Source organism: Tyto alba, unplaced genomic scaffold (assembly GCF_018691265.1).
Source record: "Tyto alba isolate M040663 unplaced genomic scaffold, T.alba_DEE_v4.0 Super-Scaffold_6, whole genome shotgun sequence".
Taxonomy (NCBI): Eukaryota; Metazoa; Chordata; class Aves; order Strigiformes; family Tytonidae; genus Tyto; species Tyto alba.
Genome location: NW_024881327.1, coordinates 19,534,484 through 19,559,117, shown reverse-complemented (window position 1 = coordinate 19,559,117; position 24,634 = coordinate 19,534,484). Strand labels below are relative to the sequence as shown.

Here is a 24,634-nt window from a genome sequence, read left to right as displayed (position 1 = left end):
TTGACTATGCATCTTCAGGGGGAGGAGGAAATCACACTGCAACACTCAGAGTGCACAGATATGTACAGTAGTGATGAATTTAGCACATACTGCACTGGAGAGTACAGCAATATACATCACTTAGTGCTTAATATATGCACTTTTGAAATACTGTGTGTTAAATTCCTCTTCGTTCCCAGAAGTATGACAGCAGTCTTCCAACAAATACTGTCCTGCGTCTGATTTTCAGAGAATAACTGGAAGATTCTCAGAGTAAAAAGAAAAATTAATTTTGCAATTCTGTCAATCACTAATGTGTCTGATGGCATAATTGCCAGTTCACTGCACAAAGACAGCCAAACAAGTAAACTGATGGAAAGAACTGTTAATCTTTGTCTTCCTGGGACAGATTCAAACTAATATTATAGTTTTCAATTCTTTTCACATTCCTTTGTACTACAAGTCTGGATTTAGCATTCTCCATCTTCTGCATATAATTTTTGTCCCTTCTAGTTGCTGCCAGATATTGAATGGCTAATTGTATTTATGTGGTATTTTACATTTTTACTGCATGGTTTGAACATAATTTATTATAATCATTTATCTAATTTCCTGATGTTTTAAACTTTGTATTGAACACTGCCAGGTCTCTGACATGCTCAGTACAGCTCATAATTTAGGGCATAATCCCTCTTATTTTTTTACCTTCCTTGAGTTCATATTTATATATTTTAAATTTTCACTTTTATGGCATATACATATTCATGATTTTTCCATTCAGTTTGAACTATATATTCCTCCTTTCTGTTCATGACTAGCTGTTACCTGTGTACCTGACACATCAAATTGCATACCTTGAATCTCTGTCAGTTGTCCAGTTCATTACTATGACAAAGATGAGGATCTAATGCTAAACTCTGTGGTGCTGCATATGTCATCTTCCTTTTACCTTTATAGTCATTCCTTGACTTTGTAAGCAAGCCACTTTGTTACCCAGTTGCATATTACCTCCTTACTTTCTTACCCTATTCATTAATAATGTATTTGGTACTGGCTTAAAAGCTTCCTTGGAAACCAAGTGAATAATGTATACTTCTTTACTCTTGTCTGCTCTTACTGTCATTTCCTCAAAGAAATTAAGCTAGTTTGTTATGCACGATTTCCATTTTGGTAATCTTTCCACCAAAATATTAAAAATTCTATTTGCATGGAAGGTCTGCGCAGTTCACCAAAATAGAAATGTTCCTTCTGTATTTTTAGATACCTGTCATAAAGCTATGAGCAATTTTTAACATTTTACTGACAGTACATAAAGCAATGTATTTGGTACTGTACCCAATGCAAAAATACGTTTTCACATAACAGAAGGGAACTACAGCCTAATAGAGAACAAAGTAGATTCCATCAAGAAATACTTTAAAATGTCATGAAACATATATTTTACACACAAAAATATGCCAATCAAGTTTTAACGTCAGTTACAGTTTCATAAAGTACCCTGGGGTGTGACTCTGTAGCCATGTGAAGACAACAAAGGAAATATGAGTCTGCAAAAATGTCACAAGCACATTAAATCTAAAAAGTAACCATTAAAATTGATGGAAGAAGAATTACTGTTCCAACCTATTAGGCTGTTACATACTTAGAACTGGAATTCCTTTAAAATTCCTTGCCACTGAAACTCCTATGAATACTATGGGGAATCATGGTGAAAAGAAGTCTGATTTGAGAGTTTTGCCATATGCTGCTTTTTTGACTTCACTGAAAATTTTGTGGGCATGTTAAGGGCAATACAGACTTTTGTTATCAACACTTTTTTTTTCCTTAGATACTTCATTTTTTTGTGCTTTATTAATTGAGATGGATTTTAAATAATGACAAAAAATAAACATAATAATGTAAGCAGCTTCTCTTTTGGCTGCATGAAATCAGAAAAACAAAGCCAGAGTTTGTGACTCTCCATGCAGAGAGAACATAGTTGTGTTCCATATGCAAAGCAGGGTCCCATAAACTTGACCACTACAGCCAACTTCACAGTTGGCAGTCAGCCTCAGGCTCTAGCTTAGAGGACTGGTTCTTCAGCCATTCATGTGACTTAATGCTTTACCACACTGGCTGACATGTTCTACCATTGCTTTTTGAGGGTTTGTGGCCCATGGTGATTGTCCATCATGACAATTGATCTCTTGGACCATGCAAACCCACAGCCTCCTCAACGCTACAGTTGTAACTGCATGGCCAAATAGTGAAGTGACAGAGCTGACATCTCCTACATAATCTTGGACTAGTGCACATTCTTACTGGCATATTCTCTTTCAGTCCCTTCAAAGATGAGACATAGTTTGTATTGTATGTTTAGTGACTTCACTGGTCTCTGGAACTGCAGCAGTTCTTCACAAAAAACCTTTGTCCCACTAACCATTCATTTTATGCTTTTACCAGCACATACTGTGATCTCACTATTGGCTTCCATTTCAAAGTAATTTATGAACATGTTGAAGAGGATATCTCAGACAGTCCACTGTGAATCTCCACTTTTAACCTCCTCCACTGCAAAAACTTACCATTTACTCTGATGTTCTCTTTTTTATCTTTTAGCGAACTATTTATCCACGTAGGAAGCTTCCCTTTTTAAGCCCTCATTGTTCTGATAGGTTCAGGATCCTCTGGCCTAATGATGTCCCTAAGGAACCTCTTAAGGCCTGCCTTCTACTCCCATGGAGTTCCAGTTCTTACTCTCAGTCCTACCATTCCTCTCAGGATTGTATTGAAACAAACCTTAATCATAGCCTAGCCAGAGCTCAGGCCCAAATGCCTGAAGTTCAAATGGTGGACTCCAACCTGGCCTTGAACATTTCCAGGGAAGGGTCATCTACAGCGTCTCTGAGCAACCTGTTCCAGTGCTTCACCACCCTCACAGTAAAGAAGTTCTTCCTTACATCTAATCTAAATCTACCCTTTTTCAGTTTAAAGCTGTTACCCCTTATCCTATCCCTACACTCCCTGATAAAGAGTCCCTCCCCACCTTTCCTATAGGCCCCCTCTAAGTACTGGAAGGCCACTATAAGGTCTCCCTGGAGCCTTCTGTTCTCTAGGCTGAACAACCCCAACTCTCTCAGCCTGTCCTCACAGAGGAGATGCTCCAGCCCCCTGGTCATCTTCGTGGCCTCCTCTGGACCCACTCGAGCAGGTCCATGTCCTCCTTATGTTGGGGGCCCCAGAGCTGGACACAGCACTGCCGGTGGGGTCTCACCAGAGCAGAGTAGAGGGGGAGCATCCCCTCCCTGGACCTGCTGGCCACACTGCTCTTGATGCAGCCCAGGATACGGTTGGCGTTCTGGGCTGTGAGCACACATTAGTGGCTCATGTCCATCTTTTCATCCACCAATACCCCCAAGTCCTCCTCCGCAGGGCTACTCTCAATCCACTCACCACCCAGCCTGTATCCATGTTTGGGATTGCCCCGACCCATGTGCAGGACCTTGTACTTGGCCTTTTTGAACTTCATGAGGTTTTCCCAGGCCCACCTCTCAAGCCTGTCCAGATCCCTCTGGATGGCATCCCTTCCCTCCAGCGTGTCGACCGCACCACACAGGTTGGTGTTGTCAAACTTGCTGAAGGTGCACTCGATCCCACTGTCCATGTCACTGACAAAGATGTTAAACAGTGCCAGTCCCAACAGTGACCCCTGAGGAATGCCACTCATCACTACTCTCTATTTGGACATCAAGCCATTGACCACAACTCTTTGAGTGTGACAGTCCAGCCAATTTCTTATCCACCAAGTGGCCCATCTGTCAAATCCATGTCTCTCCAATTTAGAGACAAGGATGTAGTGTGAGGCAGTGTGAAATGCTTTGCATTAAAGCATTCACAGACCAAGCTCAACCCAGTTAGCCAATACCACCCACTTGACCACTAGATGATTGTCATACATGTTTAAAAAAAAAAAAAAAAAAAGCCAAATTAAAATCAGCTCAAGTCAAGAGAAGCCCAGACAGCTCCTGAGACCCTGGACTGTCAGGTCACTACAGAGTCTCTGGCCTTTTACTACTATTGGCAAAATCCTATTTACTGAGTTACATCCGAATGCACTAAAAAGAATAACATAGTGAATAGTGTCTCATTTTATCAGTAAGAGGTTTTTGCTTTTCTGGGCCTTTTCCTCCATCTGGGAACAAGAGCCACACTTTTTCCAACTACTTCTTCTCAGTCTTGTCCCAGGTCTAATGTCAGGCCAGGCTGATCATCTTAGGATGCCCTTCTCCCTATAAACCACCCAGAGTCCTGCCTTGCAATTCCTTGGTTGTCTCTTTTCTACCTTCAGTCTTAGTCCCTGCAGGCATTTCAGTTTAGCGAACCCTAATTCTAACCTGAACTCAAATCTTTTGGAAATCAAAGTATACTGTATGGACATCATCACTCCCATATTATCCACATCCTTTCTGGCTCCTTTGAGAAACTTTTATCAGAATTGTAAACCAGTATTTTCCTCAACAGAATGCTAACTCTTCCCAAATAAATTGGATCTATCCAGGTGTCCCCTAATTCTGTTCCTTATCATGGTTTCTAGTAATTTGTCCAGTAGACATCACACTTACATTCCTACCATTCACTGTATTTTCTCTGGAACCTTTTTAAAGAATTGATCTCACATCTGCTGCCTTCCAGCAGCAAGGCAATTTTAAGCAATAAGTTACACCCCATTGTGAGTAATTCAGCTCTTTTGTCCTCAAGTTCCTTTAGAAATTTGGAGTGAATACTTTATGGTCCTGGTGATTATCACTTTATATATATTCTATAATCTCTTCTACAGTAATTTCAATTTCAGCCTGATCTTCAGATGAGTCCCCCACCAAGAATGGTTCTGGTTTTGGAATCTTCCCAGTTCCTTCCAGAGTGATCACCAATGCAGAGAGTTCATTTAGCTTCTCTGCAATGACCTTGTCTTCTACAAGTACCCTTTTATGCCCTGAAAATAAACTGGCCTTACAGATTCTGACAAACTTCCTGCTCCTGATATCTTTTGTAGAGAAAATAATTATTAGTTTTGATTCCTTTGTTGGTTATTCTTCAGACGATTTTTGGTCTGCCTTATTATATTTTCACATTTAACCTGCCAGAGTTTGTAACTCTTTCTTCTTGTGTCATTTGAACATGACTTCAGCATTTTCAAAGATGTATTTTTGCTTCTAATAACCTCACTCTGCTGGTTAGTTGCACCAGCTTCCTTTTGCCCTTTCTGAAGTCTGTCTTAAGAGAAAGTATCTATTTCTACTATGATATCCTTAAACAGATTCCTTGGTGCCTGTATAGAGTTGAGACTCTGAGCTGCCCTTAACTTCCTTCTAACAAACTTCCTCTTTCTTACTTGGTTACTCTTTTTTGAATTAAAACACAACTGTAGGGAAGAAGTGCCTAGGTGTAAGCCCCTAGCTGTTCCTTGACCATGGTCTAGTCTAGATGTTGTTGAAGGAGGTTCCTGGCAGGGTTCCCTTCCTCAGAGATGGATCTGTAGAGAACAAAGAAATGAAAATGTGGGGAGATATGGGGGGATACATGCATGTGCTGTACTAGGACTTTCTGTGTTCTTACCTGCCCTTGCTTCTTCCCCAGCTCCTATGCATAATTAGTTAATGCAGCTGCCCTGTGCTTCTCTCCCTCGTACCAACATCGGTTTTGGTGAACACTTGTCCCTATTTATATTTTTGTGGCACTCTTATTGGCATTTCGGAACCATGGCAGTGGGGAGTGACTGGACTTCTCTGACATCATATCTGGAATGACAATCAGAGTAGTGCTCTGCACAGTAAGGCTATTGATAGTAGCATGTGCCTCAAGCTTCCCTGCTAAAGCAACAGGGACAACTCTTCTCTTCATAGTATCTGTTCAGTGGCCTAGCTGTTCATGACTCTTGCACACATAGGGTCAGCAGAACCAAAGGGAACAGCTCAGTATCAAGGCTTCCATGCAGAAGTCAGTCGTGACGATTGCAGTGATTGTGCAGAAGGAGGGTGCAGGACTCCCCTCTCAGCCTCACATAAGGGACATTGCATGCTTTGGGTAACTCAGCTGCCAGTCAGGCTTGTGGGAAGGTCCATTGCTTAGGGCAATGGCCTGCTTGTCTGAAGTGTACTACACATTTGGGTACAGGGGAACTGACCATCTGGTCTGGGAAATCTGTATCATGGCTAAGACAGTTGAATTATGGCATTCAAAATCAATGACTTCAAAATAATAAGGTGTAAAAATAATAACAGACTAGGATTCTTCTCAGTTCCTTCCTATGGTACTTTTAAAGACTTCTATTCTAAGGTTCTGTACTACTTATGTTTCTCTGCAACTCAGTTCAGAAGCCTTTTGAAGAAGAGCTGAGGAAAAGCTGAAAAGATTTAATCTGAAAGCTGAAATCCAAAAGTTAGGACTTTTATCCATGTTGTGGCACTTTCCAAGTGATGGAAACCAATGAGAAAATTGAGAGCTTGGGTCATGCCTACCACTTTAATTAAAAAAAAATATTGTCAAATGTGAAAATAAACAAGTAGGATTAACCTATTCTGACATATTCTAAATTGGGATCAAAGAGATAAGCTTGTCACAGTGGGTTCCCACAGAAGTTGGGGAGATAAGATTCCCAAAGCTTTGATCTGCTTTGGCTGATCCTGAGCTGTCATTCAGTGGTTTATATCCCTGAAATATATAGTCATGGTTACAGTATGTTCCTCCTTTAGTATGCACAGATCTCTGCTCTGCAGAAAGTAAAGGATTTTAAGCTCTTTTGTAAGATCACAAATAAAGATTAAGATCTTGCATAGCATAAATACTGGGTTTTATTTATTTGTCCTCTAGCAGTGAGGCACCACTGTTATGTGAGGGATTTCTCTCTTACCCGTACACTCGCTATGTCCCATTTCCAGCACTATCCATTTTGAGCTATAGCTATCTTACTTATTTTTGTTCTGTGCCTTAGTATTTGCCAGCGGGTGATCATGAGTACAACAGAAATTCTGTGCAAGCAGTCGGTACTTCTGAGAGGGTTTTCTTGGTCTTACTGCTGTTGAATTATCGGGAGAATAGAGCAGAAAAACATTTTTAGAAAGCTGTGTTTGATGACAAGTGGAAACAGAAGGCTACCACCATCAAGAAACCTTTCTTTACTGGGTACCTGACACACTACAACTAGCTAAATATAAATAGCTTTATTAATATTTCTTACCGCTTCAGGCTTTGAGAATAAAAGCATTAGCCTTTACGGACCATAGTAGTTCTCATATAATCTGTAGCTCATTTCAGCTGCCATCATCTTTCATTTGTCAGCTCAGCAAAATTGACAAACAATGTCTGTTATTGACTGCAAAAGCTGCTATTTTCCTGGTAATTATCTTAGTTCATGCCACAAATCTGAATTTAAATGCATAATTCTAATTCTTTTGAAGTTATATGAGTCTTAGCTGTTTCATTCCTCTGCATTATGATTGACAAATTTAGGTCCTATTTAACATTTCTATTTTTTTTTTTTTTTTATCTTCAAGGAAATTATAATTGTCAAGGTATTCCATAAATACAAAATTTTGGAGTAAGAATTTACTCATGGAAGCATACTGTCATCTTCACATAAGCAGAAATGATGAGTCAGCTCCCTTCCTCAATAAATTAAGATTTGACTTTATTTGCGTTGTGATTTTAGAGGCTTTCAGATTCACTTAGTTCACTTTCTAAAAGTAGTTAAAATTCACTTTTTATCTACGAAGTCAAGAAAAAATGTTTTTCTGTAAATGATAACTCACATTTTCACACTAGCATTTACTGGCTCAAACTTTAAGTAAACCATCAACTATTAGAAGATTGGAAAGAAAATAATCAGAAGTAGTCGTTATGAAAGAAATAGAAACCATAGAACCATAGAAAAAAGAGCTTTGATAAACTAATAGTATGATTAGTAACTAAGAGAGCAATGGAGTATACCTGGAGTTGAATTTCCTTGCAAAACTGAGGGTAAAACTATTTTCTTATATAAAATTATGAGTCTCGAAATTTGGAATCAGAATAACGTCAAGAGAGGCTGCTCTGACATTAACAAATGGAAAAAGAGGCTGCTTTTTAAATTATTATTTATTTTTGTTGTGTAAAATATAGAAATACAGCATTCTAAACAGGGCAAACAGTAGCCACTCCATAAGGTGAACTTTCTTTGGATACGAATTGAATTTTAAATTTATTTTGAACTTGAAATGTAGGCTTGTAAAACACAGAAGTGTTCAAACATTTCTGCAAATAAGTGAGGTAGATGAGATGATGAAAAATAATGGACTGGTCAGTTTAGTCTAGGACAAAGCACAAGACTAAAAAACTGTGAGTGTTAATATACTGTATATATATGTTATTACATAGAGAAAATATATAGTGATCAATTACAAGCTAGTGATAACTAGCATTATTTTTTTATATTAAAAAAAAAGTTTTTAAAAGCAACTTTAACTCAATAACAATTTTACTTTGGCTGTGTAGTTGGCACACAAATGTAGCTGTAAACACTTGGATATCAGTGAGTATTGTTCTCCTGACTAATAAAAGGTTAAGCAATGTAAAGGGGAATAACCTGAAATGGGGTCACAGTGCCAGACAATTTTTTTGCAGCTGATTTCTGCAAATGAGTCACCAAGGAATTTATCTTGGTAGCATAGGAAATACTACAGACTACACAAATCTAAGACTCCAGCATTTTACTGCCTGCCTGCTGAAGTGAATGTAACCATTGTACGGGATATACTAATGAAATAAAACAGCTGTGGGTGTAGTTTCTTCCCATGCTCTAGGCAATTTGTTTGTTTTATGTCTTGAATCATGAGAGTTGATATCCTTCATACAGTTTAATACTCTCTAACATAACTCTTGCTATTCTTATTATTCATATAAAAGCATAATCTTTTTTAAAGTCCTCTAAGATGTCTTTCAGACATGAGTTTACAGGTTAATTGTGTATCAAGAAAATATTTCCTTTTGTCATTATTATGTGGATCAATTTTTTTTGTTTCTCAGCATCTTGTATTATGAAAAAAGGTAAAAAAAGATAAATATTTTATCTAGTCATAAACATATATATCTGTTATGGCAGTATGTCATCTTATCTTCATTTTCCGCTAACATGGAAGCATCTAATTGCCTTTGCTGCCTTCCATTGTACTTTTTCCCCTTCTGTTGTATCCTTTCAAATCCTGGTAGCAAGAATACTGAGTACAGTATTTAAGAGACACTGATGGAAATGTCTCATCTTACAGTGTTTCAGAATAGCACAGGAAGCACAGCTATCCAGTTTAATCTTATTTTTAATAATGTTGTTCAGAGAATATGCATTTCACCATATGTCTTGGCCAACAAATCTAATTCTTGGGATTCTTCTCAGGACTGGGTTTATGAGCAATTGTCCACTAGAGAGCAGGCTGAGACCAACAAACCCATTTTGTTCTTGTCATAAACTGACTTTGAACCCAGGTGTCTTAATGTAAATCGTTAGTACATTAAAGCACTGCACCTTCTAGCTTCAGCTGGGAGTGTATATACTGCTATCAAACTTGATGGATATAGCTTGTGAAGCTTAGTGACCTAAGGTGGTGACAATAAAAGTATTCTGGAACCTGGATAACATTGTATTCTGTCACTATGGTTTTCTTGCTCTGGTGACATCAACTAATTTGTACTGCTTTACAGGGAATTTCTGTATCCAGCTTTTTAGCCAGAGTCTCGGTTTGCTTACACTGCTCTTACTCTTCTCTGTCAGACTTAATTTCTTTCAGAGACAAAATATTGCTCGATATCGATTCCGTTGTGCTAGCTAATTTCATGTTCTCGTACTGCAGATCTGCTGAAGCGCTGTTCAAAATCTTGAAGAATTTTCTAACACAAAATGCATAAACAAAATGACCCGTATAATATCTTCCAACAAGAATCCTCTAAAAAAAATGTTAAAGTCAATTTAACAGACTCTTTGCTTGGAAATGTTTTTATTGTAAAATGCTCTACTAACAAGAGTAGCCAGTTTTCACAAAAGCCATAAAATTATTATTATTTTTGTCCTGTTTCTTATTTTGCTTGTGTAAGACATTTATCTTCTGTAGAAAAATGCTCACCCCAGAGGACATATATACCAGTCGAGAGATTCGGAGTTCTCCCTGTTACTGTCCCTATAGAACCCACTGAATTTTTGTTGAAGTAGCAGGGAGTTTTTTAGTTTACTTTCCCGTAAATGAAGGATATCACAGTTCAGTTCCTTTTTGCTTCCTCAGTTTTGAAAAAAATAAAGTACATCTGTTATTTAATTTCTTTATCTCTCTAGGCTGCTGTGAAAGCTGGCCTCAAAAGAATTTTTCTTCAGTACTTTGAACCTTAATAATAATCTGTTGTATTCTGAAAAATAAGAATTGGAAATACCTAACGTCTGTCTTTTCTTTCCACAATCTATAGCTCATCCACCTTTGAATTCCTTAATGATTCCTGCTTCAAAGATTACATCCTGCTCTTTGCCTTCTTTACCTAATCGTATTTTCTATAGCACAAAGCTGCTGTGGCTCCATGCTACAATTCCTCATTTACCATATGCTGTCTTTACCATCTGAGTCAATGCCTTCCTAATGTGAATATGCTTTTATTTATAATGGTTTAAAAGTTATGATAGCATAAAAAATATGGATACAACCTGAAAGATAAAAAATAATCTTAGTAGAAGCAAACGCTCAGCTTGGGTTATTTCAGCCTGAACAAATCATGTTTGTCTGATGTAGACAACTAAAAGCAGAATCTCATAATAGGAAGGTGCCAGGAAATCTTGAAAAGGAATCACACTGCCAACTCTGCTTATGAAATAAATTAGGTTTACTAATGATTATATTTCCCCTCATATCTACAGAGGGAGCACAGAGTTCCTGTTCTTCGAAGCTGGGATGTCAAATGTATTTCCTGACAGCTCCAGTTCACTTTTCATTATTGGTAAGTTAAAGCAGCATGGCTGTTAGCTGCTCTTGTGTAATTAGTTCAATGAGTTTAGGAAACAGCCAGAACTTAGTCGGAAGAGATGGAAAGAAGTCACATATAATGTGATAGTGGCACCTGAGCTCCCTCTGCCCTGCTGCCAAGCTAACACGCAGGATGTTACAAAATGAAGGCTTTGTGCCTCCTGTTTCACAGTTCTCTTGGTGCTATGTCCTAGGAATGGAGCAGTTATTACTGAGGAAGGAAAATGCCTCTGGTGCTAATGGGTATTTGAGGAAATGGGAATATGGGCAAACTTGAAAAGCGAGTAGGTCAAAGGGATCTCATCATGCTGACGTGAGATACAGGACAAACCCACGGTGATTGCAGTTCTTTTTGTTTCTTTTAACTCAGTTTAATTTTGCTAGCTAAAGTGCTGTATCTAAGAATCCTGAAATATTTGTTTTTTTGTTTGTCTTTTACCCCAATCCACAGGTTAGCTGAAAGGGTATTTCATCTCTTATCACAGAATGGATTTAGCATGTTTACTTAAAACTTTCCATGCTAAATCTTATATAAAGTTGTAAGAAAATTATTCTGTATAGCAGCTCTTATATGAAGATTTAAGTATTATCACACCATTAATAATGAAATCTAAAGATAGAGCTAAGATAAATGACAGGAAATTATACATAAAACTAGAAAAATTATCTATAGAAGAAATCTAAAGCTTGTCATAAACAAAGAAAAATTTGAAAGGAACAAGAGGAAACTTGGAGAGAAACTCCACTGAGGGTAAATGAGACAAGCATAAAAGGAATTTGTATCAGGAGAAGAAAAAAACAAAGACTATGAAGTGCAAACTAGTTGCCCAGATATGAAGGGATACATGTGTTCAAGATTATTTTTATGTGCTAGAAGAGTAAAGGTTTCTTTCTTCAGAATGTGTTCAATGTAATGATTGCAGGTAATGTTACTGCCCAGTTGCAGTTTTTGCAAGTTGGTATACTGCAACAGATTATGGGATTTAGGGAAAGTTCATGCAAGTAATGTGAAAAGCTGCTGCATCATGATAGGAAAGTCATGCCCATGAGATGAAAAATAGCTGTAATGTTAAAAATGGAACAGAAGACTGTTTAAAGAGCATTATTTATATACTCATTTGTGACCCCAGTCAGAATAAAGTGCAAATAAAAGAACTCTGCTATTCACCAGGGTGAGAAGCTGGATTTAGGGAGTTCTGGATTTAAGGAGTTAGTAAACTGCAGAAATTTTGTCTGGAAGACTGAGAATGTGATACTTAAAATAGTGTCTGACTTGGACAGGAAGGAAGAAAACTTAAATACAGCACTTGATTCTAGTTTTCAAGGAACAGATTCTATAGAAAGGTAAGATAATACACAAGTCCTTGAAATCTAATAGAGAAGATAAAAGGTTTCCATTAGGACATGAAAATCATAGAAATGCCTTAGTATTAGCTGTATTCTGTCGGAGATACTCATCATGTGCAAGAGTTTCTGGTACTCAGTGTTTACAAATATGTAAAAATGTAAGCATCTAAATACAGGTTTCCATGTCCTGAATTTTAGCACTTCAGTTTGAAAATACTGGATTTGCAACAGGCTTCTATCTGCACCAAAATTACCATGATACCATCTTGTTTGGTTTTGATCAAAGGCTTGTAATAAGTTGCATTTCTTACCATCTTTATTAATAAGTAGTTGCAAAATTATACAGTATAAAGAGTTACAAGCTGAAGTTAAATCTTCTATAGCAATTCTGAAATGCTTATGCTCCCTATACAAAATGCTACAGCATAAAAATCTAACAGTTTATTGCAGTCTATTAATGGGTTGGTTTACTAACAAGCTGCTGCAGCTAACCCTGTTTAGGTCTTCCAGAGAGGGCGTTCCATCAATAGGACTTTGTTCACAGAACAATGCCTGACACTGCAACAAATGTTATTTGACCAGTGAGGAAGCCATAAATTCATATTCTTGATTAAATTAACTATAGAAATTGAGAACTGCAGCATATACCAGCAGCTGCCTTTGTATTTAGTATATTCTTGGTGTGTAAGCAAATATAGGAGGTAAAGTTTAACTCAAGAAGAAATTCCTGTTTGGAAAAATATTTGGAAGATGAGATTTGCCTAAAAACTAATCCCCCTTCTCTACCTATGAAAATTACCCTGTCAGCGAGCAGTTCTTCTCTGAAAGACAGATAAGAATCAAATGTTAAAATATAAAGAGATAGTAATTTTTTAAATTTATTTTTATTTTATCTGTCTTTCTCTCCAAATTTAGCAATTAGTTCCTGGAAAAGCAATTCTGTTAGAGAAAAAGACAACAGCTCATTAGCAATTTCTTTTTACTTTTCCCTTAAATTTTGAGAGTGATTTCAGGGTGGCCTACCAAACCTCATACTCCATATCCTGGCAAATAGCAAACATTACTCTCTGAGTGACGATTTATACATATGTTACGTTTGGAGAGAGATTTTGCTTGCCAACAAAATTAAGAGAGTCTCTTGGCAAGCAGCAAGAAAGTGGGGAGGAGGTCTGAAACCTGGGGTTTTCCCAAACTCAACTTGGTTTGCTTTTATCAAAATTGACAAAAGGTAGAAGATGTGAAAATTTCATAAGCAGTAAGCTAAAAACATAAGCATCTTGACAGATGGTTGTATATTTAGCATGTCTTTCATACTTGGTCCGCTTCTCATTAATAAGAGCATCTAAAATATTTGTAATCAGCTCAGGTTGTTTATTGACATCTATACACCAAGGTCATGATAATCCGTGCTCAGGTCTTTCACCTAGGAAATGAGAGACAAACAAAAATAACCTAAAAGACTACCTGAGGTACTCCATGCTTCTTCACATATATTCTCCTGTGGAATAAAAGATGAATGTGTAAGGACAGGGCTGGAGTGTCAGATACAAAATTAATTCAGCCGATTTGATTGCATGCCTGTCTTAACAGGGGCTTTGAGTCAGTGCACTCCAATTCTGTCACAGAGATCTAAATGGTCCTGTGACAGATGAGAGGCACAAATAAGTTTCCAGAGCACAGCATAAGATGGAGTTAATGGAGAGGAGAAATCAGAGAGCAGATCCAGAGGAGCTGCTGCTTTTACAAACCAGGCAGCTACCAGAGAAGTCTTACAGAACCTACCAGGCAGCAGGACTTTGCCCCACACCTGTAGCAAGTCAAGCTACCCGCCCTCAGCACAACACTGTTTAGACTTAAATCTCACCTGGCCTAAATCTCACCTAATCCAGGTGTAACTTTCTCTAGGTATCTGTAACTGATGCCTGCATGCAGAAAGAGGCTGGCACATCAGGTACCACTCCCATAGTAGTCTGTCAGAAGTGCAGTCACAACTTGGCCACAAGAGTTTTCAGTATAATTTAAAACAAAACAGAAGAAAAACAAAATATAGTTAGGTTTCCAGAAAATGTGTCAGTTAGCAACACTACTAACTGAATTTCCACCAAAAGTTTTCTTTCCCAGGCCACATATCACTGCTGTATTACTAGAAATGATGAATGTTGTTGGTCTGTTTTTTTAAGATCAAGATAGAAGAATTAATAACCTTTGAAAAATTAAAAAAATAATGTTTGTGGACTTAACAGATGGAGATACAAGAGTAGTTCAAATTACTATGGAAATTTATTTGCTAAGCATGACAAGAACAATTCAGTTTTGCATTTCAAAAATAATTCTTATGTAATTTTATAGAAAGTTGAAAAATGCAGTCCAAAATTAAAAACCTCATTGCTTAATAAAACATGCAGTTATTTTGCAGTGTATATTTTTTTCTTCTATGATAGGAGAGAAAGAGAAGGGAGCAAGCATCTTTGTTTGGTTCCTTTTTGAGAAATGGTGATTGTATTATTTTGAATTTGGTTCTAGCTGATTTATAGATACTAGCTGGAAAACGTGATAAATTCAGAGGAAGGGCACAGTTTGTAAGAACTCCTAATCAGTGTTCACAGATGAGAAAATCTATCTTTCACTGTGTATGATCAGCGCTGCTTTTTAAAGGTTACTAGTTGTTATGGTTTGTTCTCAGAATCTTAATTATGAAAAATAACAAATTTGGCATGGGTAATTGTAGCACTATTAATTTTAATTCATATTTCAAGAGTGCAGAAACACATGTACAGATATTAGAAAACTTTTTGAACTGAATTGCGCTAATTTTTTTCTCCAGAATTAATTAAATGAGTGCTCTTTAACTCTCTTCGTGATCAACCATAATCAGGCCTTTCATTTCACCTTCAGGCTTATGCTTTCCTGTGTGATGCTACTTTCATTAAATTTCCTTTCTTTTTCTTGCATTTAAATTCTTCCTTTTCATTCATTAACAAACCATACATGAACATTTGTTGTCCATATGAAATTGTGATAATAGAAGTCTTGCAAACTGAAATAGCTGTATGTTTTCCCACTCTGAGGGCTGGAAAACTTGTCACTTGAAATATAACAGGCTGCTTTTGCCAAGTCTTCTGGTTACAACTGAATAGGAGTATCTGTGAAATTAAGTAACATTTTTATACTTGATGGTTTGTCAGGGTTTTTTTTTTAAAAAAAAGATAGCTGATACAGCGATCTAAATATGAAAACATATTAGCAGCAAATTCATCTGTTTTGATCACTGCAGGCTCTCTCTTTTGGCATAGCTTCAAGAATAACTATGAGCATGGCAGGTTCCTTGATTTAGCTGTCTTCTTGCACGCACATTGGTGTACTAACTTACCTGGTGTAAGGAAGCTTGTGCAGTTTGCTATGCGGATGGTCAGTAAGAGGGAACTATAAAGACAGCTTCTGGGATAGCATTACTATGTGCCCAGTTCCCCCAAAATGTCATTTTGCCCAACCTGCAGCGTCCTCCTAGATGAAGATTTTTGACCAGGCTGCAGGAAACCATTATCTCAGCTGTGTCTGTTGACCACGTTCAGATCAATGGTGCAGCGCTGCACGGCTTGTGCACACAAATCCCTCTCAAGGATGCTCTCAAAGGCGAGTGTTTTCCCTTTCTCATCACGGCTCTCACCTAATTTGTCACACCTGTCACTGCCTCCAGTGGGAACTGAATCGGACACGTACGGCTGGGTTTGGGCAGCCTTCACCTGATGTCTCGCAGCCCCGTGGAGCGAACATCTGTACCTTGCTCCCCTTTGAGTGCTTCCGTAAAGGCAGGCCCCTGTGGCAACCAGCCAGGCGGGGTAGGCAGCTCCTCACAGAAGGAAGGCAAACACACCATACCAGCATTTATTATTATACCACTTATTTTGCACCGTAACAGGCTATTTATATATACAGATCTGCTCAGCTACCTGAGCACCCTGGGAGACTTCTAAAACCTGGCAGCATCTGGATGTATTAATAAACCATAATTCACTTTCCACATCAATTTCATATCCAGAAAACAAAACCTCGGGTTTTTAGACATTTTAATGTGTTAATGCCAAGCTTTAATAAATAGCATTTACCTCAAGAGCACGAGCTGGGTTGAAAACCTGCACGCTTGTGCCAAAGCGGCACCTGTCAGGAAACTGGAAACTACAAGAACGCGTGTTGAAGAAACTGATTGAAAGCACCGCGGGGGTGGGGGGTGGGGGGGGAAGCGGCCGCTCCCGGGCGCTGGGAGTGCACGACAAGAGAGGCCGGGGGCCGCCCCCAGGCCGGGGCCGCGGCGCGACATGGCGGCGGGGCGGGGCACCCGCGCCCCTCCCCGCCGCCCGCCCCTTTCCCCGCCCGCTCCCGCTTTGGCGCCAAGCGGCGAAAGAGACGGGGATGAACGGCCACCAGCCCAGCCGCCACCTGAACGGGTACGCTGCCTGGGCCCGCTCTGGCCCTCGCGTGGGCTCGCCCCCTCCCCGCGCCGCCGAGGGGGGCGGTGGCACGGAGGTTGAAGCCCCGGCGGCAAGGGGACCGGCGGTCACGCCGGTGGGCCCGGCTGCGGCCTGCGCCGGGCGGCCGGTCCTGGCTGAGGGCGGGGGGGGGCGGGGGTTGGCTCTACGCGGGGCGCTTACCCCACGCCTGGCTGCCGTGGGGAAACCGCCCGTGGAGGTCGGGCTCCGCGGGGCGCGGAGGGAAATGCTGCCTATCCCCCTCAGTGAGGCGTTTCTTGAAGGCCCCGTTGTGAGGGTATGGCATGTTCTACTTTTTTTTTTTTTTTTTTTTTTTTTTTTTTTTTTTTGTAGTCATTGGGACAGGAAGAAGATCAGGTAGGGTATCTTGTACTCGTTATTTCCTGAGATGGAGACTGGCGTGAGCAATATGCAATTAATGTGATACAGTAGAAGTGAAGTACATTCAATGAAGGGAAGTGTTGTACTGCTCAGCTGGGGCTCAGTATTTCTACTAAGTTTTATATTTACAGGTTTGGTGGGTTATCTCTCAGGGAAAATTTGAATATAGTTAATTTTCAAGGCAGAGCGTATCGTTTTTCTGTAAGAAAGGTTGATTTTTCTTCTTTCTCTCAAAACCTTACCCCCTAGTAAGGAATAAGTAATGACCATATCTCAGTACCTATAGGAGGGGAAAGATGCAAGCCTCAAGTAAAGGAAACGCCACATTTATGTGATGTAATAGTGATCATAAAATTATGAGATTTATGAAGCTAGAATTGAAAGTCATCAAGGACACATACCCCGTTTGGCTCTTGGGGAACAAGAGCATTGATGAAGATGTTTAATGTTTATTTTTAATACGTGCTTCACCTCTTTTATCTTAAACTCTGTGAGTTGAGTGACAAAATATTGATAATTGATCTTCAGTAGCATACTTGATACTGGGGAAAAAAACCTACAATACAGTTGGAACATAAGGTACGTGATATCAGAGATAAGAAAGCAGAGGAGAAACTTAAAAAAGGAGAAAGGAAAGAAGTCTGGAGAACCCACCAGTTCTTCAGTTGTACCATATTGTTGTGTAGCTGGCTGCCATAATTGTCCTATGAAAAGATTTGAGGTGATGTACTCTGGTTTAGGATTCCCAACTATATTCTTCATTAAGGTAGGCTTTTTTTTTTTTAGTAGCTGAACTGAATTTCTTACTTTTTCCGATGATGTTACAGCTTACTTGAAGCCTAGATGGATGAAAAAGAACTGAAAAGGGAGGCACTGTCCTCTAATTACAGAATAATTTTCTCTATTTTCCTTTGAAATAGTGTTTACACAGACTTCTACAGACTACTAATCACTCAAGAATTTAAGGATATTTTTTAACCTTCTTGAGCAGTATTACCTTCGTGGCTTTCTATTCCCATTATTTTTATTCATAAGTCCTTTTGAGTTATCACAAGGATAAGACTTAATTATTTATTTTACAGCTAGCAATAATATTTTCTAGAGTAGCTTTCATTCATGCAATTCTAGAACTTACAAATGAGCGTAAGGAAGATGATCAGCAGCCCCAAATCCATAAATTTAATTTCCCTGTGTGTGCTTGACTGCTAGCCAAGGCCTTGGCTTCTGCTCAATCAGAAATTAAGTGTTTTATACTCATTTCACACTCTTGCGTTCCTGTGCACTGAGTGGAGGGAATTATCTCACCAAATGCAGTGATGTTAAGTATTTGAGTAAGTTTGGGGGTTTTTTATGTTTTCTTTCATGTAAGCCTTCTGCTCATTTTTCAGATACGTTCCTCTCCCTGTGAAGTTGGTACACTGAGGGACTTACACCTACATGCAGTTCTGTATTTAGGAGAGAAGTAAATAGTAGCTGTTGTTGTGTTTTGAATAAATAGGGTTGCTAGGGAATAATTTAACAAAAGGAGATCTCACGATCTCTTAGTTCAAAGTACTATTGTCTTTCTGGAGCTCTTTCCTCCAAATGTTTTATTCGGTGTAGTTCTGCATTGTGTTACGTGCCTCTCCAAAGGCATCACTGTGAATGCCACGTAAGAATGTATTAAACTGTTCATTTAAAGTCTGATGGTGTTTTGGATTGTGTAAATCTGATTTTGTGAGATAGTTTAAATATTCGCTTAAATTACCTGAAGCACTTCCTTGGCGTTTTATTTAACCTGTCAAAGTTCAATTTGACATGGAGAGTTAGAAGGGTGTGTCTTTAATTTCTTCTTTCTGCTCTGAGCTTTTTGTTCTCTGAATGCTTTTCCTTCTTAGTAGGGTATTGACCAACCCTTCAGTTACGATGATTCAGGCCAGTTTGGGTACTCTCAGAATCACATATTTGATTTTTGTGCTTACTTTGACAATTGGGTACTATTTATAATAATTTCAAAGTGTGAGACAGGTGTGCTGATTACACCAAGAGTGTATGTTTCTCCTTCCTTATGTTGAGACGATGGCCTTAAAGATGATCCTCATTCATTTCCAGAACAAGCCAAAATTGCTAACTTGTAATGTGCCATATATAAACTATTCAAACCCAGCAATTTATCTTTGGCAAATAGCACCCTGTAGGTTTCTAAAGTACAATTTTATTATGTGCTGGCATTGTCTTCACTCCAATAGTGTAACCTCTTTGTGACAAGCTAACTGCAAAACTTTGATATATGTTTTTGGTTATAAAAATAATAATTAACAAAATACTTGTCTTCTAATGTTTATTTGTCTTTCAAAAGTGCTGGTACTAGTGTTGCTAGGAGATGTCTTGCTGCTTGCAGTTACCTATGATGTATCTTTCTGTGTGGCTGCACATCGCTAGAAGGGTATCACAGTCTTAAGCTGTATTCCTTGGTAAGAGAAGCCCAAGGAAAAAAGTACTGTGTCCCTTGTATTTTGATAGGCTAATTATTGTGTTTTAAATGTTTCATTGTTTTGGTTTTCAAGTGTAGCAATGATAGGTGAGAGTTTGGGGAAATTTCTTTGAATTTGATCTTTTCCTTGAAATTTGCAAAGCTTAAATATGGGGTTGGGGAGTGGGAAGAGATGTCTGTCTTTCCTCTCTTTGAGCTGAAAAGCACAGAAATTCCCCTGTTGCATTTTATACTTCCCAAACAGTCTTTCAGCCATAAGCAGGCAAGAGAAAATGATGCATCACTTTAGTTTTGTTTTGTTTTGTTTTTTTTTTTTCTCCCTCCTTCCCCCAAATAAACCCCCAGTGCAGGGAAGGAAGCAACCTTTTGTGCCACTTTTATACATTATATGTAAGGGAAAAGTTCTTGAACCCATCTCCTCTCAGTTTTTAGAAGGCTTTCATAGGACATGATCTCAAGAGAAATTTAGCAGGGGACTATCAGAATGGCCTCAGATTTTTGCTGGAAAGTGTTGTAACAAGAGGCAAACTCATGGTAATAACTGCGTGGGCAGAAACAAATGCCTGCACAGGAAGCTACTAAATAGAAATCTAGTGAGCACTTCTCATAGGTAGAAGTATAAAATAGCTTAGATTAGAGGCTTGCAGTTAGCACAGTCATCATAAAAAGATTATGTTGTTTGGGTGAAAAGAATGCAAGTACATGATATACCTGAATCTTAGAAATATACAAGGTGTTATCTATATAAGATAAATTGCTCTGTCTTTGAATAGCTCAGTGCTCTGAATAGCTCAGCCTTCTTATCTAAAACTGAAATTTGCAATCTCGCTTGGATGCCTTTACCCTGAAAGGAAATGTTGCATATATCTAAATTCCTGGAAAGTGCGTAACACTGATGGTATTGCTGTTAAAATATTAGTGAATGTGCAGTCTTAGCCAGATTCTGATCCTGATTACTTTAAACTTGTGTACATTAAAATAATACAGTCTGTAATATCTCTAGCTATATGTTGCTTGCTGATGGTTGTTTTTTTCCGTAAACTATAGTTTCAGCAATGAAGCATCCTGCAAAAAACGAGAGGATTATTTGGAATGGCCTGAATATTTTATGGCAGTAGCTTTTTTGTCAGCACAAAGAAGCAAGGATCCAAGTTCTCAGGTAAGAAGGCAACATATAAGAATAACATAACCTAATCTATATTGCTACATGTGCATCTGATGAGATGTGCACTTTCAGGGATTTCTTATTAAAAGTTATTTCAGAGTACAGCTATTCATTTTTTAACATGGTCAGCACCTTTTGTTACAGAAATTCTCTTATTGGGCCTGACCTCAAGTGTATAATTCTGTATGTACTTTTGTGGCTCAGAGTTTTGTAAATCTTTTCATCTGGAGGTTAAAATAACACATGCATTTTATCTCCTTTTTCCAGTAAATATAGTTACTGTTAGAGGAGGATAAACATACTGAAAGTTTTAGATTGTGATTTTTAAAGACACAGCATTTTACAAGTGCCTTTTCCTCACCTGTAAGAGTATAAAAATTCCCTTTTTGTTCTTGGGTTGACTGGAGTTTTCTTCTGGTTTGGTTTCTCCCTCAGGTTCCCCTTCCCCCTCTGCTTCACTGTCTGTCCCCATTCTTTGCTTCTTTCATGTGCCACTGTTCAATGTTGGTGTGAGGCGATTGATACATCTCCTGAAACATGCTGTTCTGTTCTGCAGGACCCAGTCATCCTGTTAGTCTTCCTTTGTGTGAAAAAGTTCAGAAAGCAAATCCCAAGAAAAGTCATGGGGTAAAATGCATGTTAACAGTCTGTTGGATTACTCACTGGCTTCTGTACATTATGGCTCTTAGTTCTCTGAAGGTCCTTCACTTAGGGCTAATTTTTTGTTACCCAAGAGCTGGTTGATAAACACATTGTGTGAATTAAAATCAGTACTATTGCCATTTCAATAGATCTAAAATATGGGTGGAAAACATAAAAACGAGACACTTCCTCATTCTATAAGAAGGGTCCCTGTGCAGACTTGGATTGAAGTAGTAAAGGATGGGAGTTAGAATGTCTAGGATTTTGGTGCGTGTTTGTGTAAACAAGCCAAAAAGGTTTGTGAGCCGATCTCTGTCTAGGTCAATGCTACTGCATTTCTGCTCCATCTTCCATATCTTTTCTTTTGCTGCTGCTGCTCGTACTGTTGCTGGAAAAGCTAGTTTGGGGAGTTGGACTGATAGAAAACTTAGGTTTGGTAGGGTTAATTTAGTGCCAGTTCTGCTCCCTGAACTAGGTTCACTGCATAGTTGGACAAGGAACAATGCTGGCAGGCTGGGGTGGGGACTGTGTGACCAGAGGGGTAGCAGGGTTGCATCTGCTCTGATTTATTTTAAAGGTCCACCAGTTAGGAACAGTTGTAGCCTTGCTCATTAGATGGTGTGACTTAATATTAAGTGAAGCTTATATCTCTTAAATGAAAATTGTAGGACTGACTTTTCAGGTCTCATCTTTCTTGTTGATACATTGTTTTGCATGCTGTTGTTACTATATAAATCTGATTTTATTTAGGTCGGTGCCTGCATTGTAAATTCAGAAAACAAGATTGTTGGAATTGGATACAATGGAATGCCTAATGGCTGCAGCGATGATGTACTACCCTGGACAAGAACAGCAGTGCATAGGCTAGACACGAAATATCCTTATGGTAAGGCTTCTTCTGGCTGACAGGTCAGACTTGTGATGTCTGTATATGTGACAGTTCAGCTGGTAAAATAACGATCAGTTTTTCTTCCACTCACCTGACTTTGTTAATGTGTCCATATGTCGTATGTCAGGATAAAAAAATCACAGCTCTGGAAATAAATGAAAACAGTCTTTATAAAGGACTGACTTCCTGGTGAAATATGTTCGTAAATGATTAGCCATTTTGGATTGTGTAGTGAAAACTTGTAAATATGATGCAGCTCATTAGCACACAGTTGCAGTGTGCAGATGATTGCTGCTTCTGTGTGTTCATCTCCACGGAAATTACAGAGAGCGTGTATATGCAAAACAAATAACTGAGTCTAAAATACAGATATTAAAATTGTGAACTCCAGTGGTTGTGGGAAATTCCAGTGTTCACGTGCTGATGGCATAGACAATACATATTATGAAGGAGATGAATTTTGTTTGTCTTGAAGTGTCATTCCATGCTATTGACCCTGCAATGGGGGAGGTGACTTTCATTATTTCAACCTCTGATTTGTTTCACATTTACTAAATCATAAAATCGTAGAATGGTTTGGGTTGCGAGGGACCTTAAAGACCATGTAGTTCCAACCCCCCTGCCCTGGGCAGGGACACCTTCCCCTAGACCAGGTTGCTCAAAGCCCTGTTCAGCCTGGCCTTGAACCCTTCCAGGGAGGGGGCAGCCACAGCTGCTCTGGGCAACCTGTGCCAGTGTTTCACCACCCTCACAGTAAAGAATTTCTTCCTTATAGCTTATCTAAATCTGCCCTCTTTCAGTTTAAAACCATTACCCCTTGTCCTATCACTACATTCTCTGATAAAGAGTCCCTCCCCCAGCTTTCCTACCGGCCCCCTTTAAGTACTGGCAGGCTGCTATAAGGTCTTCCTGGAGCCTTCTCTTCTCCAGGCTGAAAAACCCCAGCTTTCTCAGCCTGTCCTCATAACGGAGGTGCTCCAGCCCCCTGATCACCTTCACGGCCTCCTCTGGACCCGCTCGAGCAGGTCCATGCCCTTCTTATGTTGGAGGCCCCAGAGCTGGACACAGCACTGCAGGTGGGGCCTCACAAGAGCAGAGTAGAGGGGGAAAAATTGGCAAAAGAAATGAAGAACAAGGATGGTTTCATGGTAAATGTGGCTGAATGCTACTTTGAATTCTGTCTATGTCTTTGCAGCAGACCTAGCTCGGCCTTCTGCTAGCCTGCTTTGAAGAGTCCTCTGAATCTTGGTGCACCGATCAACGGGGCTGTACAGTTAGTCCTCTGGGCCAGGCACAGTTTGCAGGAAGCAAGGAGACAACTTGCCAGGCCGCCTCAGGCCATGAGTGCTGTCTGCTGGGTGTGGAAATGGAATTGAGAGCTGCCTTGTGGCCTGCAATATCTGATGTTGGGGAGGAACCGTGGCTAGGACTGATAAGGAAGTAGGGAGTGGATGCCCTCTTAAATCCCCCTTCTTCATTTTTCTGCTTCCACACCAGGCCCGCTGCACCTTTGTGGGGTGCGACCAATGCAGCAGAAGCCATGGGCATGGGACAGATGGGTATTAGGAGCTCCTTCATCCTGTGCTGCATCTCAGCCTGTCCTGGGCTCAGGAGTGGCAGGGGGAAGAAACACAAAACTGAACAAGAGCCCTGAGAAATTTTCCCTTCCCCCTGCATAGGTGAGGGGAAATGAGCACCAGAGTTCAGTTTTTGCAAAGAGATACTGGCTCTTTTCCGGTGTACAGTATTTATCTTTGCCTACTAATTCTACTTTTTACTTGTAACTTCTAACAATTGGTCTGATACAGAAATTAGACTTGCATGAGTTTTGACGTTCCCTGTGTTCACCCAGAGCCCCCTCTAAAAACTGGCATTACGTTTTCTGTTTTCCCATAGCACTGAAGTGAAAGATGATATGCAGTGGCTCAGCATGTAATTCATCAGTTTCATATGTGAGTTCTTAAAAACCCGGTACTTTGTCCTTGTTCACTTTACCAATTTATTATAAAACCTCTAACGTTTAACTCTAAAGCTTGAGACAGTTTCATATTATTTTTCGTACAAGATTTATTCTCCATACTAGGGCCAGCTCCTGCCAAATTTTAAATCTACTCTAAAGCACAGAAGCACTGGTTTTGCATATAATGACGGTACCATAATGATACAACTTGGTATGACTGCTATTTACTTACAGGTTGAAGAAACAAGTGTTAGCATATTGATTAAATATAAAGTACTTAAAACAGAATATTGATTTTGGTT

The 24,634-nt window shown here is 39.2% G+C and overlaps 1 protein-coding gene across 6 annotated transcripts in view; it reads left to right on the top strand.

Annotated features, from left to right (window-relative positions):
• DCTD (dCMP deaminase) overlaps positions 1-24,634 on the top strand; it is a 60,324-nt gene that overhangs the window by 21,870 nt on the left and 13,820 nt on the right. For 3 of the 6 annotated variants that reach the window (XM_042808043.1, XM_042808042.1, XM_032988443.2), the window contains 2 exons: positions 20,724-20,835; positions 22,234-22,369. In XM_042808043.1, the coding sequence (XP_042663977.1) occupies positions 20,724-20,835; positions 22,234-22,369 (248 nt within the window). Of the gene's footprint in view, positions 1-10,882; positions 10,963-16,698; positions 16,781-17,065; positions 17,100-20,723; positions 20,836-22,233; positions 22,370-24,634 lie in introns of those variants that run through there. The other 3 variants (XM_042808045.1, XM_042808044.1, XM_032988444.2) reach the window with 3 other exon arrangements.